Genomic DNA, 21,832 nt, shown 5'->3' with positions numbered 1-21,832 from the left:
GCAGTCCCGGTAAACTAGGCTTGCATTATCAAACTAGGTTTGCTGATACCGATATCGCCAAAAAATTGTCCATATTGTCCATTCTTACTATGTATAGCATGTACTGTTATAAAATGTGTGTAATAGCTGTTGTAATATGTGTAACATTCTCAGTATGTGGCCTAAACTATGCACATGTCCTTCCGTGGAAGGCTTGCTGACAGGGTGGACAATGACAGGGTGGACATTTTTGGCTAATGTTAGCATTTAATGAGCACATGGTGGACCTTCACTTAGCAACATACTACAGTTAGCAAGCTGACTGTGTACTGTTTTACAAATATATTTCAAAGTTCTGATAGGTTTTTCTATCAATTGATATTTCACTATGACAGAGTGGACATGTTAAGCTTGACAACATCCAACTACACACATAATATGATGAAAATTATGAAGCATAAGTGTAAATACTTACTCTGCAACTAGACACTGCTTCAGCCTTCATTGAAGAAAGACAAAATGCTCATAGTGATGTCACTGAAAACATCAGTGGGTTTCTTAAAGGGGCAGTTACCCCATAATGACAGGGTGGAGAGCAATTTCAGGGACACATGCAAAATGTTCAATATGATTATGAAAATAAAATATACATGATCAAAATTACTTGTTTTATCAAATAACTTATTGTGGACAGTAAAACCATTTAGTATAATTTAACCACTTATTACACACACTGTAGTTAGCAGAGCAGTATGTGGGACATGCCAAAATCAAGTACATCCAATGAAAAAAAAATAATAAAATGAAGGAAACACTTTTTTAGATACTTATCATTCTACTGATATGTGTGCAAATGTTTGGCCACTTATAATAAGACCTCAGACTTTCATTATTCTGCTACATTTTCATGATGACTGAGTGAGTCTGATGAGGACACCAAAGGCACCTCATAGTGATATTGACTCCTACAGTGCCCAATTTCGGGATAACGTTGGCTAGTTTGCAAGCTACTTCCAGACACAAATGAGAGAACACTTCACTCTGACCGTTTTACTCGCCCTAGCTGAACTGGTTAGGCAGTTTTCATGTCACCCAGAGCGTTGGTGACTGTAACTGTGCTGCTGGCAACAATTTAATTGCACTTTTTTGCCGACGTTTACTGACACCGGCCATATTCAACTTGTGTTGTGCGTTCGTAAATTAATCAGTTATTCTGCGCTCTGGCACACTCAGGTGAGAGTGCTCTGAAATCGGAGTAGATAGCCAGAGTGAATTTACGAACGCACCCACAGAGATCGCTGGATTCCTATTGAGCAGGCAGTTCTAAATACATAACTTTCATAGCTCTACGATAAAGAATGCGACCTACACACTTCCTTAAACCTAAAATAAGTAAAGAAGTAATTTTGTGTGGAAGTCAAAAACTTTTTTTTACATTGGCGACAGACACAACACACATCAGTAGAACATTTTCACAGCGCATCTCTCCTTGTCGAGAGGGTGGACACATGCTGTTTAAATGGCCAACATTATTATTTACACGCTCACAAATTTCACAAATTTTGACAATCACTAATGTCATGATATTTTGGGTACAGTAATAAAGAAGGTGATATATTTTGGGTAGATGTTCCTAAAACTGATTGTAACTGTATATATATATAGACATATATAGACATGTTATAAAGTATGGACAGGCTTATTCATTCACGTCATGAATTCACTATGAAATCATCATATTAGTATAGTTTATTATACTTGTATTGTGTTATAGATCATATGGGTTGAAAAGTGTTTTTTCTCAGACATAAATGAACAATTCCAGGTGAAAGCCAAAGGCCATAGCTTTCTGGGTGGGGGCACTACTACATTATTCAAAATATTGCCTTCTTGCTAGATTAATGAATACAGCCATAGCAAAAACAGTGCAAAATGGGCCTATTTGTTTGGTTCAACAGAGGGCCACTGCGCACTAATACCTGTCTGTCAGTGTTTTGGTTGATGTAAATGTCACTGAGTGATGTGATATCATGTTTACCCATGTGCTGTTTGCACTTGTTGAAGGTCGGGCAAATTACATTTTCCTGTCAGGGAAACGATTAAGTCGCAGATTCTACAGATTCGGGGCTGTTTGCACTCAGTGTGATATTCCCTGTGTTTAAACATGGGTTTATCTCCTCTCTCCTCTTGGTAAGACAAACACTGCATTCCTGTGCAGAACAACTTGCCTGGCCTTCCTGGGTGTCTGGATTCTAACATTGCTCAGTGTTTGCAGAGTAAAGGTTCAGTGTTCAACCCCACTCTCGTCTGTCAGCAAGAACAGGACACTCTTAGTAAAAAGGGTTCCTAAAGGGTTCTTTGGTTGTCCCCATAGGAGAACCCTTTTTGGTTCCAGGTAGAACCCTTTTGGGTTCCATGTAGAACCGTCTGTGGAAAGGGTTCTACATGGAACCCAAAAGGTTATAACTGGAACCAAAAAGGGTTATCCTATGGGGACAGCCGAAGAACCCTTTTAGGTTCTAGATAGCACCTTTCTTTCTAAGAGTGTAGTCGATGCCTGTAGGAATACACTCATCCTATTAGGAGTTAATTAAAGTATGTATTCTCAGGGGCTTGACTAGCAGGTTATACATGTCAGTATTTCTCAAGTGCTGCTGATTGCTTCAGCAGGGTTCCTCAAACTCCATTGAAACCCCTGACATGGAGCTAGAGCTAAATAGGAGTTAAACTCACAGCACAAGCTTTGTGCCTAAATTCGAGCCCAAACAAGAAAAGCACCTCATCAGCCGTGACAGACGACACAGTCTAACACTGTGTCTCTAATTAGTCTTTGTCGGAGAACAAAGCTCCGTAAAAGACCATATCAACAAATTCAATACACTCATCAGGCCGCCGTTGTGCTAGCACAAAGCATTAGGGCACTAGGATAGGCTCAGTGGCACACCCGCTTTCTTCACAGCAAGATAATAAAATCAGCTCTAATTGATTCACTCACAGCCAGCATTTAAGAGATGTGGCCCTTTACAGCGTTAGACGAGTCAAGCCTAAATGAGCTGACAAGTAAATAAAAAAAATAAAAAACTGGAAAAAGAAGCCATGTAAATGTCCGTTCTTTTCCAAAGTGTTGGCTCACAGTTTAAGTGGATTCAATGACCCAGGGAGAAGATAGTTTTATTATTCTGTGAGAGGTGCATAACGCTGATCCATCTAGCTTCAGATCTGCCTGTCTGCTTCACTTCAAAGATAGACCAGGAACATTGTATGCACACTAATGGGTTGGGTAAAAGGCCACATCATCACTTTGTTATTATTATTATTGTTATGGCCCTAGCTAATATATTCATATCCCTTAGCCAAACTAAAGCGCACTCACTAGGGTTGTAGTTTAGAAATTATTTTTCCCCCCGGTGTATTTCCATATAATTAGATTGTTCTCTCCCACCTATTCCATAGTGTTTGGGAAAGATAGCCTAATAATACCCCTTAGGGGAAATGGATGTTGTTTTACTCCAGTAATGGCTTTATGAAAAGCTTTAGGTTTTGGACAGATGTAGTCTCTTACAAACAAGTCCACACATACACACATGGGCTTCTCTCTCCCGCTCCTGCTCTCTACAACATTGATGTCTAACACAGTGTCTGGTCTTTCTGTAGGCAATGCCATCCAGGCGTTTGGGAACGGGACAGACGTGGGAGTGTGGCAGCCCATGCAACCGGTGCAGACCACCACTTCCACCACCACTCCTTCCCAGAAGGCTAAGGACCGCTCCCCCAACTCACTGGATGTCACCACAAACACCAATAATCTCAAGACAGGGGACGAGTCCCTCTACCACTTCTGTGGCAGCTTGCAGGTGAGTGTTCCAGCAGCTGGTTAACACAGGTGACGGCCTGCCTGACCGCCAGACAGCCGACCCCCCCCCTCCTGATGAGGTCCTGCGTCCCTGGATGCTTTGCCAGCGCCATTTGAAAGGGCATTCATATGCTAATATGACAAATTAGAATAGATTACCCCAATTGATCTGGACGGGGGATAAATAGTGTTCAGGTCCAGGGGTGGAGTGTGAGTTATCTCTGTGATGTTGTCAGGGTGACTCCTGGCTTAGACAACCTGCTGGAGATGGATCTGTCAATGTTACAGACACTGATGTTGTATCAGAGTTCAGAATGGTTGATCGGGCTTTCAGTGATGATTTACATGAGCTGAGGTTATTAAGATGAACATCTAAGATTGTAACTCGATCAGTGGGAATTGTTGTCTTTCTGGTCAAAATACAAAAGGATTCAACAAAACAAACTCAGTTATATATCAACCATGTGATGTAACTGACACTAAAATGTTTCACAGTACTATGTCCAACAAGGCTACTGTCATAGATACACACACTCTAATCAGAGGAAATATCACTTCGCAAGGACTTCCAAATACACACACAACACACACACACAAATACCTACAGTACATACACCCAAACACCCAAACACACACACACACACACTGTTAGCCCTGTTTGCTCTGGAGCGTGTGTTGAGCAGGGACGGCTGTCAGAGGCAGACAAGCTCTTTCTAATCACACACTCAGGGGACGGGCCTGTAAGAACACTCACTCCGCTCTCCTCTCGTCATCGATTAGAACCCCTCTGTGCTGGCACTGGCAGACAGTTTTACCACTTGTGCAAACCAATGACTCAGGACCCCACCTAGACTACTAGCCCAAATACAACTTCTCCCTGTGTGAGGATCTCTATGTGAGCAGCTTGAAATATGTGCATTTTTCTGCTTCCTTTTGTTAATTTTCAAAAATCTAATTTAGCTCCACTATGTATTCCTCAAACTGCCAGGACATTTTTTTTACCATAAGCTTCTAACTGAATTAGGAAGGGTTCTCTTTGTCTTGCGAGAGGGTTTTGCCTCTCTTTGCCTCTCTTTGTTTGTGTTGAAAGTGGCGAGGCAGAAATGCCTTTCGTCCCACGTCGGAGATTAAAGTCAGGTGGCTCCTAGCGTATCTAAGAACCAGAAACAAAAGGAAGGAGAGTCTGTTCTGTTGCTGCTGAGCTCAGCAGGGCCTGTAGCGCTCCCCACCTGGGCCTGAAAGTTAAGAGCAGCAAAACAGATCATTCACTGTGGACCCCAGAGGTGATTCAGTTTTACTTACGAATAGTTAATAATGTAAAACGTATGAATTCAAACAGAATTTCTGCATCAACATCCCCAGTGGGTGAAATTGGTTGCAATGACGTCTTTTGTAACGTCATGGTCAGGTTATTAATAGTAATAAAAATAGTAAAAATAAAGAGTAGGTGGGTCCAAACGTTTGACTTGTGGTGTATGTGTAAGGTGTTAAATACTAATAACCTGTAACCAGATTACCAAGTAAAAAATGTTCTAATAAAATCAGTATATAACATTTTTTTTTTACCTATTAATAGGTAGTAACCAAAAAAGTGTTAAAAAGTGTTAAACATATCAAAATATATTTTATATTTGAGATTCTTCAAATAGCCACCCTTTGCCTTGATGACAGCTTTGAATACTCTTGGCATTCTCTCAACCAGCTTCACGAGGTAGTCACCTGGAATGCATTTCAATTAACAGGTGTGCCTTCTTAAAAGTTAATTTGTGGAATTTCTTTCCTTAATGCGTTTGAGCCAATCAATTGTGTTGTGACAAGGTGGGGGGGTATACTGAAGATAGCCCTATTTGGTAAAACACCAAGTCCATATTATGCAAGAACAGCTCAAATAAGCAAAGAGAAACGACAGTCCATCATTACTTTAAGACATGAAAGTCAGTCAATACGGAACATTTCAAGAACTTTGAAAGTATCTTCAAGTGCAGTCGCAAAAACCATCAAACTATGATGAAATTGTCTCTCATGAGGACCGCCACAGGAATTGAAGACCCAGAGTTACCTCTACTGCAGAAGATAAGTTCATTAGAGTTACCAGCCTCAGAAATTGCAGCCCAACTAAATGCTTCACAGAGTTCAAGTAACAGACACATCTCAACATCAACTGTTCAGAGGAGACTGTGTGAATTAGGCCTTCATTTTTGGTTCCAACCACCATGTGTTTGTGAGACACGGTGTGGGTGAACGGATTATCTCTGCATGTGTATTTCCCACCGTAAAGCATGGAGGAGGAGGTGTTATGGTGTGGGGGTGCTTTGCTGGTGACACTGTCTGTGATTTATTTAGAATTCAAGGCACACTTAACCAGCATGGCTAACACAGCATTCTTCAGCGATACGCCATCCCATCTGGTTTGGGCTTAGTGGGACTATCAATTGTTTTTCAACAGGACAAAAACCCAACACACCTCCAGGCTGTGTAAGGGCTATTTGACCAAGACGGAGAGTGATGGAGTGCTGCATCAGATGACCTGGCCTCCACAATCCCCCGCCTCAACCCAATTGAGATGGTTTGGGATGAGTCGGACCGCAGAGTGAAGGAAAAGCAGCCAACAAGTGCTCAGCATATGTGGGAACTCCTTCAAGACCGTTGGAAAAGCATTCCAGGTGAAGCTGGTTGAGAGAATGCCAAAAGTGTGCAAAGCAGTCATCAAGGCAAAGGGTGGCTATTTGAAGAATCTCAAATATAAAATATATTTTGATTTGTTTAACACTTTTTTGGTTACTACATGATTCCATATGTGTTATTTCATAGTTGTGATGTCTTCCCTATTATTCTACAATATAGAAAATAGTAAAAATAAAGAAAAACCCTGGAATGAGTAGGTGTGTCCAAACTTTTGACTGGCACTGTACATGTAGTCGTAAAGGATGCAGGTCTCCTTCCGTAGATGATGCATGGTGGTGTATCTGAAACAATAACCGCATGCCCTGTCAAGCTGATGGATGGTTTAGGCCAGCGGGAGATAAATGAATTGTGGGACAGCTCTGGGTTCCATTCAGTGAGCAATGACAAACATCTGTAATTTCCCTCTGCTGTGTCCCATCCAGCTCCCACTACAGCCAAATCCACATACCCTCACACTGTCTTCTACACTCCCACATTACATTGATCAAGACTAGCTACAGTGAGGGAAAAAAGTATTTGATCCCCTGCTGATTTTGTACGTTTGCCCACTGACAAAGAAATGATCAGTCTATAATTTTAATGGTAGGTTTATTTGAACAGTGAGAGACAGAATAACAAAAAAATCCAGAAAAACTCATGTCAAAAATGTTATAAATTGATTTGCATTTTAATGAGGGAAATAAGTATTTGACCCCCTCTCAATCAGAAAGATTTCTGGCTCCCAGGTGTATTTTATACAGGTAAAGAACTGAGATTAGGAGCACACTCTTAAAGGGAGTGCTCCTAATCTCAGCCTGTTACCTGTATAAAAGACACCTGCCCACAGAAGCAATCAATCAATCAGATTCCAAACTCTTCACCATGGCCAAGACCAAAGAGCTCTCCAAGGATGTCAGGGACAAGATTGTAGACCTACACAAGGCTGGAATGGGCTACAAGACCATCGCCAAGCAGCTTGGTGACAACAGTTGGTGCGATTATTCGCAAATGGAAGAAACACAAAATAACTGTCAATCTCCCTCTGCCTGGGGATCCATGCAAGATCTCACCTCGTGGAGTTGCAATGATCATGAGAACGGTGAGGAATCAGCCCAGAACTACACGGGAGGATCTTGTCAATGATCTCAAGGCAGCTGGGACCATAGTCACCAAGAAAACAATTGGTAACACACTACGCCGTGAAGGACTGAAATCTTTCAGGGCCCGCAAGGTCCCCCTGCTCAAGAAAGCACATATACAGGCCCGTCTGAAGTTTGCCAATGAACATCTGAATGATTCAGAGGAGAACTGGGTGAAAGTGTTGTGGTCAGATGAAACCAAAATCGAGCTCTTTGGAATCAACTCAACTCGCCGTGTTTGGAGGAGGAGGAATGCTGCCTATGACCCCAAGAACACCATCCCCACCGTCAAACATGGAGGTGGAAACATTATGCTTTGTGGGTGTTTTTCTGCTAAAAGGACAGGACAACTTCACCGCATCAAAGGGACGATGGACGGGGCCATGTACCGTCAAATCTTGGTTGAGAACCTCCTTCCCTCAGCCAGGGCATTGAAAATGGGTCGTGGATGATGGGTATTCCAGCATGACAATGAACCAAAACACACGGCCAAGGCAACAAAGGAGTGGCTCAAGAAGAAGCACATTAAGGTCCTGGAGTGGCCTAGCCAGTCTCCAGACCTTAATCCCATAGAAAATCTGTGGAGGGAGCTGAAGGTTCAAGTTGCCAAACGTCAGCCTCGAAACCTTAATGAATTGGAGAAGATCTGCAAAGAGGAGTGGAACAAAATCCCTCCTGAGATGTGTGCAAACCTGGTGGCCAACTACAAGAAACGTCTGACCTCTGTGATTGCCAGCAAGGGTTTTGCCAACAAGTACTAAGTAATTTTTTTGCAGAGGGGTCAAATACTTATTTCCCTCATTAAAATGCAAATCAATTTATAACATTTTTGACATGCGTTTTTCTGGATTTTTTTGTTGTTATTCTGTCTCTCACTGTTCAAATAAACCTACCATTAAAATTATAGACTGATCATGTCTTTGTCAGTGGGCAAACGTACAAAATCAGCAGGGGATCAAATACTTTTTTCCCTCACTGTATCATTCTAACTGAATGGCCCAGTCATATAGTGTTGAGCTAGGCATAGTACTTGCAATCTGTGGTGCTTTGTTGTTTGGTTGGTCGTAATGTTTTTTCTTCACAAAGTACAGTCCTCCACACGGACTATGAATGATGGATATTATTCCACAGAAACACTATTTTGCACTTAGTGGCAAGGCAAGTTTTAATACTTCAGATTCACACACAGGCACACACACACACACACACACACACACACACACACACACACACACACACACACACACACACACACACACACACACACACACACACACACACACACACACACACACACAGCTTTTACTAGCTCCCACTAAATGGAAAACTACAGGTAGCCTATTGTAAAGCATGAGAGTGACTGGCTCACATAGGGCACTGAACACAACCCACTCATGTAGATCCTCACTTCTGTTTCACTGTTGACAACAGCAGTTTCCCTTCAAGGTCTTTGTCCACTTGAGACAAATACCAGATGAAACTGGATAAGCCTGTGTCTCAGCATACGACATTACCTAGAGCAGCCTTGCTCTTGTTCAAGGCAAATTATAAATAAAAGTATTTAGAAGAGGAAAAGCTCTGAGAGTTTACTGTGACTGGAGACCTATCCCCATAAAGTCCGGTCAGGGAAATACAGGAAGTCGCTTTCAAGTCATCTGTAACAAACTGGATCTAAATGCTGTACGAGGATCAACGGTGACATGTACTTCAGCAGAGAGCCTTCCAAAGCAACAAATCACTGATGTTGAGCACTACCCATGATCTATCACTGTTCCCAACCACTTAGACTAGCGCACAGATTCATACTGTACACGCTCAGCACACACATGAACACACACAGTATGGTGGTTTTGACGATATCCCTCCATCTCTCTTGGTTTTACAGGCTCAGAAACTGAAGTCCAACATTTCAGTCGATGGTGTGCTTTGCGTGGTAAGTGGACAGCATATGTACATAGTTTGATTATCCTGATTACTCTTGTTTGAGAAAAAAAAGATTATACTAAGTTTAAGCCAGAACTATCAACTAACAATTGATCATGACTAAGGCCAGGAATTTCTCATGTCAAAGGTCACAGGCCTATAGACAGAAGTCAAGGCGACCCCTCTTGCACATGTGCTCATGGTCTTTGTAGTCCTCTACGCTGACGTGAGCATTGCTTATCTAGTGCCTTTTAAAGTTCAGTAAATGTCATTGTACATAATAAAGCATCATTATTCCATGGAGTGACATTTAAGGAGGCAGCGGCAGGAGAGAAGAGATGACCCCTTTTCAGCTCAACGTTTCATTAGTGTGTCAAAGAGCTTTTTTTTTTTTTTTTATCTCATCTCCAAAGCAACACATGGATATGATAGAGCCACCTGGCATTTTAGTTCTCAAAACAACCTTGTTTTTTTCATTGTAGTCTAATGGGCCAATTTAATCACACAGTTTTGTGGTGTTAAGACATTCTTATTTGATTTGGATTATGGCACCTTTCTCTAATTGATTTTTATAGTGTTTTGCGAGTGTAGACCAAAGAGAGCATGAATGTGGACAATTTAAATGCAGGTGTTATAGATGCAGCCGGGATTTGTCAAATTGCTTCAATTGAACAGTTGGACAAAAGCCTAAAGCAAGCAAAGTGACGGCACCAATGTCCCCCAGAAAAAGCATTTGATCAGGCCTAAGTTAACTTGCTCTATCGCTCCACTGACATTCCCTGTCCCTCCCTCCACAGGACCCACAGATCGACGACTCCGGTACCTCCAACTCCATCTCCAGGAACTCAGCCGGGCTGCCGTCATCTAATACACACCTCTACTCACTGCTGCCCCTGCTGGTCGCGCTGCTACACTGCACTCTGGAGGCGCTCTACCCAACGGCAGTCCTGTAGCCATGCTACCTTTCAAAAACATGGACAGACTCAATTTGTATAAAGAAGAAATTATATTCTCTGTTCCCAGTATTGTATTTTTATTTCTCTTCTCTCTCATTATTTTTAAAATTCTAGTTTGAAGAGGCTTACGTTGAAGCTGTGTGCAAAAGTGATCTCAGTGTAACTCAGTTTCGCTGTGTTTTCTCTCGTTTCTGTTTTATAAAGGGAAAAGCTTCTGTGTCGATCACTGGGCGATCATGAGAATATAGGATGCATTGCTACATTCCAATACACAATGGCGGGTGGCTTTTTGGCAGTTCCTGGTATGATGGGATTTACTGTATTAATAATGGTACGGTCATTAGGCAGGCGCTTTTATCCAAGTGTCTTTGTGTGTTGAGGCTGAGGTCTTTGAAGAAGCAAAAAGTCCCCATCACTTTGATGGCAGTGGTTTAAATGAGGTGTTAATATATCTCATCTGTGGCGTGCGTGTGTGTTTTGATATGGTGTCTGCCATCCTTTCACATTTGAGAAGAAAGAATTCGGAAAGCACAGACAGTATAGATGGCTAGACCACCATGGAGTCTTGGCATTAGAACCTTACATCTAGAATGGCCTACATAACTCCTTATTCTATTGGATGCCACCATTTTGTCACTAACTCAGCCCTCTGCAGCAAAACACTAATTTCAAGAGCTCACTTTGACATTGTAGCGCATGCAAAAAGCACACGCGCAAAGACCAGCACACACATACAGTACACACTCACGTGTCAAGGTCAGTTTCTCCCTAACATGTACAATGCACTATTTGGGTGATATGGTGAATGTACATAATGGAATCAAACATTATTTTGGTCTATCAAAGCAGTTTGACATATTTTCTCTATACTGGATGAAAGGGTGGAATGGGTGTAGAGTTTTTTCTGGTAGACAGAACATTCCTACCTGAATGAGTTTGCTGTACTCTAACTGCTCTGTAAGTGTCGTAAAGCGCTGTGGAGCTGTTGACAACAGCCGTACAGATGATGGCGTTGAGTTGTAGAAAATCACGTGGCATATGGATTCTCATAATCAACGCTTTATTGTGCACACTGTAATTACACACAACCATTCAACAGACTAGCATCCATTTGCTCTCAAGCTAATGTCATATTGCCTTCACAATAAAACTGTCCATCTTACTGGAGCCAAGACTTATAAATCCTATACGATTGGCATCTGAGTCCAGCTGACACAGAACATGTGACTCGTATGTAATTGTAGCATTTTGTGTGTCTCCTGAGAATCGCTGAGAAAGTATCAACCTTGTATCATAACCATATGTAATTCTCAGATGTAATGTGCAAGTTGAAAATGTACATCCGTTTTGAGATACATTTGGAGTAATCATTTGCTCATGTGGACTACCCAGCACAAAGTCACTTCACACATACATGTGGCATGTGCGGCAAATGACTTTAGCCACTGGACATGTTAAAGCATTTATGACATGATGTTTGGGTTCGTGTGGCTTTTCAAAACATGATGTATATTACATGTTATTTACTAGGCACTAAAATTAGATATGTATGTACTTGAATGAAATAGTAATTGGATTAGAAATGTCTATTTCTATCTTGCTCAGGAGCATTGTGAGAAATTTTGATCAGATTCACAGATTCCCCATAAAATACATCAAATTAAACAATAGCGTTTTTGTTTTACAGCAAGCTACATATTTTCCCCAATACGTATGAAGGACCTATTGTAAATGATAAGGAGATATCGATCTAACTCTCCTGTTATATTTCCTGAGCAAACAAATATTCTACCATAGTTCCATTTATGTTGCCTAAATATGATATTGTTTTTTGGTAATTCTTTCTATGTTGTACTATTTGGCCTTTATTTATTAAACTTTTGCATCCCGCACAAGTAAGGCGCATATAGGACCGTACACAGAGGTTAAAGTTCAAAATATCGCATGGGTGATAGGAAATGCAATAAAGGACTTAGACGATAATTTGATCTATGGGGTCCGAGGCAGCTGGGTGGTTTAACGCATTGGTATCTGTAGTCGGATTGCTGATATTTCACAGAGACAGAGGATGAATGTGTTGGAATTTGTGGGTGATGGAGGATAACGAGCCCACTAAGATATGGGTGAAGAAATAAAATACCCCAAGAGTATTTGTATTCATCTACATCACATTGGTTGTTTAACTAGAAGAAACTAACTGCAATGTTTATACAGATTGAAAACAAAGAATCCCTCAGCTATCCACAATACTTCTTAGCTTGTGAAAATGTACAATCTAAATAAAATGATAATTAAAATGTTGACTCATCCAACAGTGAGGTTGTTTTTCTATTCCTCAGGGGTTGTTTTGTGCCTTGTTCTAACTCTGTTTTGCTGGCTGAGAGAGAGAGTTTGCTTAATTAGACGTGTAGCCATTGTCTGGTACCTGTGGAGGAACTGTGTGAGCGGTGGAATCTGAAGCTGTGCTGAAAAGATTGACCATGTTGACACACAACAGTTTATCTATGACATGCTGAGATGAGGACATCAGCCTTGGCTTTACCATATCAGCTAAACAGCTCCAATGTTCCCAGGACATTAGGGAAAATGTCCGACAATGTCAAAGGAAAAAATTATCTTTGCGTCATGATTTAAACACAAGAAAGTTCTGAAAATGTTTGACTGTTCCCTGGGCCTAGATTATTTATGGAGGGAACATTCTCAGAACACCTCTGGTCAAATTCAAATTAATCCCACCTGAAATATTCTAGGAACAAAACATGGAATGCAAAAACAGATAAAACTCAATGCACAAACGCAGAAAAAGTGACGGAAAGGAGGGTAAATGTCATGCATGCACTTTTCCACAGGGAAGCAAGAAAATAGTATCCAATGGCTGTAGTTATGGCCTTTCCCTGGATGCCGTAGCAGGAGGGGGTTAAGTTGGAATGGGTAGAAAGACAGCCAGCGGGGTTGACCTTTCCAATCCCACAGATTAGAGAAAGCCTCACAATTATTACATCACGTTGTTCAGTTTTATTTTCAGAAATTACATTTACATTTACATTTTAGTCATTTAGCAGATGCTCTTATCCAGAGCGACTTACAGTTAGTGTACACATAATTTTTTTATTTTTCATACTGGACCCCCGTGGGAATCGAAACCACAACCCTGGCGTTGCAAACGCCATGCTCTACCAAATCAACTCAAAAGCCCAGTTTATACCTGGTTCTAACATGCGTCCTTTGTCCTGTTCTTGTCCTCGTTCCGATTGTACCCACATTTTTAGACAGGTGTAGACGATTAAAATACACATCGTGAACTGATTTTGATCAGATCTTATAAGTGTACAGTAAACTGGCAAGATCAGGACAAGATCAGGACAATATCAGGATGAAGGGTGCATGTAAGCGGCAGGTATAAACAGGGCTAAAATGTCACTGGTGTGGTTGTTTCAACAGTATACCAGCTGTCAGCTGGTACTTTATGTAAGTCTATGTTTCTTGCAGGTATTTTCTTAATCTCAAGATGGACAGAAATAATGAATATGGGACAATATGTTAGAACATGTGATACAGACATTGACAGAATGCAGCAGCAGCAGCTGTAACAAACGTACATTGAAATGGGTCTATCTGAGTAATGTTGAAAATGAGCACTGAAAATGTTCATGCTGCTTTTGTAGCGAGAATCAAGTCTTACCATTAAGTTATAGAACTTTTATATTCATCCGGTCTTCTTACAGTAGGTTTTCCTTATATCACAGTTGACATACTCATCTGAAGAATGTATGACACAATCTATTCCTTGAATAATAGGTCCACTACAATAATTGCCTAATTTTTCATTCACATTTTAGTCATTTAGCAGATGCTCTTATCCAGAGCAACTTATAGGATCAATTAGGGTTAAATCCCTTGCTCAAGGGCACATCAGCAGATTTTTCCACCTACTCGGCTCGGGGATTTGAACCAGCACCCTTTCAGTTACTGGCCCAACGCTCTTACTCGCTAGGCTACCTGCCGCCCAGACAGTTATATCATAACAAAACGTTACATATTGTACATACTGTAGTCAGATATGGGTAATCTCTCGTGGACAAATACACGTAACATTGATCGAGCATCTAACGCAATTACTCAAGATTTGAGTCCAGGGTTTCCGAGACGAATATGTATCAGTTGAGGTTGAATGGAATGTGTTTCAAAGAATAATACCAATGTAATGTAACTTGGCCCCCCCCCGAACGCACATGCACAATATTTCCAATCATATAAAAGTGAAAAATAGATTAAAATGGTGTGGATAATGCCTTTTCAGGCAAACAGAAAAAAAGTATAAATGTCAAACAAATGCAATACACAACCTTGAAATTAAAGCCCTCTGGCATAAAAGGGAACAGTAAAATAAAGATATTGAGCATTAGTTCTCGTAAATGTGAGGAATTCGATTTTTGATAACAAGAGCCAACCTGCATTTCACATTGGAGATGTGCTTATTAAGAAGTGTTTCCTAGTCTATTGGCCCAGACCTTGAGGAGGCTTCAATATAGTGTTGACCTAAATTAACCTTGGCTATGGAGATTACCGTTAACTGCACTTCAAGAAAACACTGGACTATGAGCTGAAGTACCTGAAGACATTTTTCAGGCAATTATCAAGGCTAAGATGGTCTAACAAAATAGTATTGTAAGAGACTGGTCCTCTGTAGCTCAATTGGTAGAGCATGGTGCTTGTAACACCAGGGTAGTGGGTTCGATCCCCGGGACCACCCATATGTATACATGTATGCGCACATGACTGTAAGTCGCTTTGGATAAAAGCGTCTGCTAAATGGCATATTATGAGGAGATTGGTGAACTAGATGAGCTGGCTTTATAAGGAAGTCCTATTGAAACTCATTTTGTATAAAGCTGGCCCTGCATAGGATGAATCTAATCTAGAAAAGTGCTGGTATCATATTTAGTCAGTGAAATAGAAGGGGTAAAACAGGTGTTAAGCATCGTCTTCAGATGTATGTTCATATCCACAAATGTACAGTATTTTTTATTTATTTATTTATTTAACCTTTATTTAACTAGGCAAGTCAGTTAAGAACAAATTCTTATTTACAATGACAGCCTACCAAAAGGCCTCCTGCAGGGACGGGGGCTGGGATTAAAAATAAATAAATACAATAAAATATAGGACAAAACACACATCACGACAAGGTTTAAGTGCGTATATAATGAGCAGCTAGTAAGCTAGTAGTAGTATTAAAGTAGTTATGTGTCCCAGAGTTAGTATTGGAAGAAGAAATGACCACACTGTCTGTCTGCATTGTGCCTCAGGCCTGACCAATCCCATAGCACCGCAGCAGGAGAGAGCTAGCACTAACAGCAACACTGTCCTGGTGAAGATCACCATCACACCAGTGGTAAAATACTGTTTAATGAGCTCCCAATTTATGCCAGTCCATCTGTATCCAGAGGCATACACTAGAACGATGCACTGAGTGTGTGTGTGTGTGTGTGCTTATGAAATTGGCACAGCTATTGACACAGTACAGTAGCACTTTACTACCATTTATTGCGGTATCATTTTCTAACCAATCTGTGACCCCTTAGCCTCCCAGGCCCAGCTGCCCATACATAACATAGAACCCCTGACCACACCACATGCTCTAAATCAGCGCTCAATGATTGAACTACTGTACTCAACGCTGTGAAATTACTGACAGTTGTGAATTGTCATTTTTTGTCAACGATCTACACAAAATATTCTGTAATGTGAAAGTGTAATAATGTTTTTAACATTTCAAAAAAACAAACAAAAAAAAACACGAATATATCTTGATTAGATACGTAGTCATCCCCCTGAGTCAACACATGTTAGAATCACCTTTGGCAGCAATTACAGCTGTGAGTCTTTCTGTGTAAGTCTCTAAGAACTTTCTACACTTGGATTGGGCAACATTTGCACATTATTATTTTCTAAAATTCTTCAAGCTCAGTCAAATTGGCTGTTGATCATTGCTAGAAAACTATTTTCAGGTCTTGCCATAGATTTTCAAGTCGATTTCATTCTAAACTGTAACGTGACCACTCAGGAACATTCACTGTCTTCTTGGTAAGCAACTCCAGTGTAAATTTAGCCTTGTGGTCCAGCTGAAAGGTGAATTCATCTCCCAGTGTCTGGTGGAAGGCAGACTGAACCAGGTTTTCCTCTAGGATTTTGCCTGTGCTTGGCTCCTTTCCGTTTATTTTTTATCCTGAAAAACTCCCCAGTCCTTGAAAATATGAAGAGTGGTACTCAGTAATATGTTGTGTTGGATTTGTCCCAAACATAACACTTTGTACTCAGAACAAAACGTTAATTGCTTTGCCACATTTTTTGCAGTATTTAGTGCCTTGTTGCAAACAGTGTGCATGTTTTGGAATATTTGTATTCTGTACAGGCTTCCTTCTTTTCACTCTGTCGATTAGGTTAGTATTGTGGAGTATCTACAGTGTTGTTGATCCATCCTCAGTTTTCTCCTATCACAGCCATTAAACCCTGTAACTGTTTTAAAGTCCCCATTGTCCTCATGGTGAAATCCCTGAGCGGTTTTCTTCCTCTCCGGCAACTGAGTTAGGCAGGACCCCTGTATATTTGTAGTGACTGGGTGTATTAATATACCATCCAAAGTGTAATTAATAACTTCACCATGCTCAAAGGGATATTCAATGTCTGTTTTTATTTTATTTTACCCATCTACCAATAGGTGCCCTTCTTTGCGAGGCATTGGAAAACCTCCCTGGTCTTTGTGGTTGAATCAGTGTTTGAAATTCACTGCTCGAGGGATATTACAGATAATTGTATGTGTGGGGTTAAGAGATGAGGTAGTCATTCAAAAATCATGTTAAACACTATTATTGCACACAGAGCGAGTCCATGCAACTTATTATGTGACTTGTTAAGCACATGTTTTACTCCTGAACCTATTTAGGCATGCCATAACAAAGGGGTTGAATACTTACTGACTCAAGACATTCCAGCTTTTCATTTCTTATTAATTTGCAAACATTTCGAAAAACATAATTCCACTTTGACATTATGGGGTATTGTGTGTAGGTCAGTGACAAAAAAAAATCTCAATTTAGTCCATTTTAAATTCAGGCTGTAACTCAACAAAATGTGGAAAAAGTCAAGGGGTGTGAATACTTTCTGAAAGCACTGTATATTATTTCAACAACAACTATTACAACCCTGAAATTGAGAGAGATTTGGTCAGATATTGTTCCCAATGTCCAGCCTTGTTTCTCAGCCTTACCATGTCAATATATGCACTAAATTGGGGTTATTAGTGGAGACCACATCCATACTCTGAATAAGTCTGCAAGTAAATTCTGAAACTACTTAATAGGTTGTAAAAACTGAAAAGACGTTATGGGAGCCACAAACACTTCAAGTCACCTTACACGGGCATTCATTCACATCTGTAAAAAAATATGTCACATAGGGGTTGCTGTATCTCACTGAAACCCCCATGGGCAGTTAATGGCATATGGACAAATGGTTTATGAATACTAATAAATGTTTATGCTGTAATTATTCCACTGTTTTATAATCCCTAATTATGAGGCTAGTTTACAATCGTACTGTATGTCACTTCAAATTATATTGTAAAGATATACTGACCTGAATGATGCTGGCTCACAAATTAACTTGTAATCCACAGTTCACATAGCAATGTGGGCTACGTGTGCCATTTTAAAAAATTGATGTAGTTCTGTCCTTGAGCTGTTCTTGTCTATTAATGATCTGTATTATGTAATGTTTAATGTTTTGTGTGGACCCCAGGAAGAGTAGCTGCTGCTTTTGCAACAGCTAATAGGGATCCTAATAAAATACCAAATACCATTGTCATGCATGGTAGGTCTTATGAGAAAATGTATAACTAATTGATTCAGATTAAACCCAGTCCAATGGCATGAACCAGTAACACTACTCAGTTTGATCACACTTTATTTGGATAGTCCGGATAGTCCATCTATAGATGCTCTACAGATGGTCAGACTATCTACAAACTATATGTTGATAAGCAACTGCTTGCTAAGGTTACGGTTAGGGTTAGAATAAGGGTTAGGTTAAGGGTTAAGTTTAAGGTTAGGATAAGGGTTAGGGTTATGGCTAGGGTTAGAGTTAGTAGATAGTTAGTTGAAATGTTACTGATAGTCTATAGATAGTCTGTAGAGCATCTACAGATGGACTATCCAAATAAAGTGTTACAGAAAGTACAGACCAGAGACCCAGACTTTCCCATCACTCTTCCCATCTTTCCTATCTCATCAGACACTAATTTCTGTCATTATATTAGATTTTTTTATTTTCTCTTTGTTTTTGGTCTGATGTGAGGAGAAGGCCTCCTTTTGTTGTGGTGAAGGGCACTAATAAAACGGGTCAGGGTCGGATGGGATAGAACACAGAACCATTCTTCTGAGGCTGTGGGGTCCAGGGGACAACCATGTGCTTTGTAAGAGGGCCGGCCCTGCTCAGTCATTTACAGAGTGGAAATTACCCACCGCAATTGGAACATAATGGCATAATGATGTAAAGATTGAGTTCTGGGCATGGCATCAATCATGTGATCGTGTGTCGGTTGACCCAGAGTCTTCACAATGAGGTTCGAGTGTTTGGCCGGTCAGGGTCCATTTAAAGCAGGGGTGTCAAACATTCGGCCCAGGAGGGGGTCAAAAACTATAATTCCAGCATCCTCAAAATGGCTTGACATTAACCAGGTTTCCATCCAACTGTTTTAGTTTATTTGATGTGAGTAATGTACATGTTGGATAAAAATGTTTAATGACAGACCTGATGGAAACATTCCAAATGTCGACAAAACGAAATACGCAAGACAAGGTGGGATCTTTTTATGTCGGTAAAATTAATAATGCAAGAAATGGAGTCACGTGATGATATGTTGTGTGGTCCTTCCACTAGGACTCGGGAAAGCATGCAGTTTATTAGGCTACAGATTAAATAAGTTATGATGAACAGGTGATGAGCTTGATGCTCCTTTCCAATAAATATTGAGGGTCTGATTCTGGTGACGTGATGATCAATGCTTGGCTGCCGTTTGACAAATAAAAAATGTATTGCACTTTTGTCAATAATAATGTCATCATGTAGGCTATACGTGCACTGTTTCTGCAAGCTTTTGGCTAGAGCGCAGGTGCCAGTACCAGCGTTGGCACATTTGCTATACCTATGCAAAATTTTTTGTGACAAAACCATCAGTAGGCCTAGAGTTGAAAATGTGATGGAAACACATTTAACTTGTATTTTTTATCCAGTACATGGGAATTGAACAACAAAAGTTATTTTTATGTGCACTACGTATTTACTATTTACGCACAGACTTTTATCCGCAACAAGTCAATTTGATGGAAACACAACTATGATGGGAAAATGTGCATCGTTTTTATGCGGATTTTAGAATATTTGCATGAAAATCTATCACCAGTTGGATGGAAACCTAGCTATAGACACCTTTAGACCCCTTTAAGATGCTGGCAAGTGCGCTAGTCCAGTGTCACTCTGATTATTTACATTTACATTTACGTCATTTAGCAGACGCTCTTATCCAGAGCGACTTACAGTTTAGTGCATACATTATTATTTTTCCTACCCCCTGTGGGAATCGAACCCACAACCCTGGCGTTGCAAACGCCATGCTCTACCAACTGAGCTACATCCCTGCCGGCCATTCCCTCCCCTACCCTGGACGACGCTGGGCCAATTGCGCGCCGCCCCATGGGTCTCCCGGTCGCGGCCGGCTACCACAGAGCCTGGATTCGAACCAGGATCTCTAGTGGCACAGCTAGCACTGCGATGCAGTGCCTTAGACCACTGCGCCACTCGGGAGACAATTATGCCTGCACATCATGGTTCACCAGCAGCCCCAACTATCTAAAGAATAAGCTACAGACCAGCCAAAACAAGCTTGTAAGAATTGTACTTAAACTCCCCCCTCATACTCATCTGGAGGTCGCGCATTTTAAGCAGATGTCACTGAACTGTCATTGTTACTATACACTTTAAACTCAATTGTGCTTGCCCATGCCAGTTGGCCCGGATTTGGGTCAAGTTGCCATTTTGTGTTTGTAACATTTTCTAAACATTATATGTGACATGTTTAATCTATTGTAAAAACCACGCAGATAGCGGAAAAAAATAGTATTATTATTTCAACTTGGTCTGGTTCACAGAATTATTATGGACTCAGCCCCCAGGTACCTACATGTATCCAACAATTGTTCATTTGTTAGAGATGTCCACCAGCATAATACCAGAGCCAGAGACTAATATTCACTGTTTGAAATATAAGAGTTTCTGATAAGAACACATTTTTATATACCGGCGCTGTTGAGGGGAACAAACTACCACAGCAACTCAAAGCCATACCAACATACCAACCTTAACCACATTTTGTGATGGGTGATTTCGAAGGAGTCAGGCGCAGGAGGGTAAATCACAGAATAACAGGATTTATTCCGAAACACAGAGTTACGCCGTAATGCGTCAAAACACTCCAGTGCGCAAAACAGGCGCACTGGAAACAACAAGGCACACAGGGAATATTCCCGGCGATACAAAATACAAGGAGCTCCACCGAGCTTCTCTAACCTCCACAATAAACAATCACACACAAAGACAAGGGGGCAGAGGGAACACTTATACAGGTACTGATGAGGGGATATGAACCAGGTGTGTGTAACAAACAAGACAAAACAAATGGAATGATGAGATGAGGAGCGGCAGTGGCTAGAAGGCCGGTGACGACGAATGCCGAAGCCTGCCCAAACAAGGAGAGGAGGCAGCTTCGGAGGAAGTGGTGACACCATTGGGGAAATGTTGGAGTGAATTTACACCGGCCTCGGGGACGGCCAGGAGGACGCGGAGCAGGGCGAGCTGGATGGCGACGGTAGAAATCCCTCACCGGAACCCAGCACCGCTCCTCCGGACCATACCCCTCCCACTCCACGAGGTACTGAAGGCCCCCCACCTGACGCCTCAAATAAAGGATGGAACTGACGGAGTACGCCGGGGTCCCCTCGATGTCCAAAGGGGGGCGGAGGAACCTCCCGCACCTCAGACTCCTGGAGCGGACCAGCCACCACTGGCCTGAGGAGAGACACACGGAACAAGGGGTTAATGCGGTAATCTGGAGGGAGCAATAACCTATTTGTCATCTCGTTTATCCACAAACCGCGGGCTCAGCTTCCGGCAGGGCAGGTGGAGGGGCAGATTCCGGGTAGAGATCCAGGCCCGATCACCCGGTACCAAGACCGGGGCCTCACTGCGGTGGTGGTCAGCGT

At 41.3% G+C, this 21,832-nt stretch overlaps 1 protein-coding gene across 1 annotated transcript in view; it reads left to right on the top strand.

Annotated features, from left to right (window-relative positions):
• Positions 1–12,824, top strand: part of LOC311110653 (GDNF family receptor alpha-1-like) — an 85,743-nt gene extending 72,919 nt beyond the window's left edge. The window contains exons 7-9 of the mRNA XM_084153193.1: positions 3,634–3,833; positions 9,521–9,568; positions 10,356–12,824. Of these exons, the coding sequence (XP_084009319.1) occupies positions 3,634–3,833; positions 9,521–9,568; positions 10,356–10,511 (404 nt within the window). The 3' untranslated portion in view covers positions 10,512–12,824. The remainder of the gene's footprint in view (positions 1–3,633; positions 3,834–9,520; positions 9,569–10,355) is intronic.
• The last annotated feature ends 9,008 nt before the right edge of the window (positions 12,825–21,832 follow it).

The sequence above is a fragment of the Coregonus lavaretus genome (assembly GCF_964263955.1).
Source record: "Coregonus lavaretus genome assembly, chromosome: 36".
Classification (NCBI taxonomy): Eukaryota; Metazoa; Chordata; class Actinopteri; order Salmoniformes; family Salmonidae; genus Coregonus; species Coregonus lavaretus.
The sequence above is the reverse complement of the archived record's forward strand: the minus strand, read 5'-3'. Positions and strand labels throughout refer to the sequence as shown.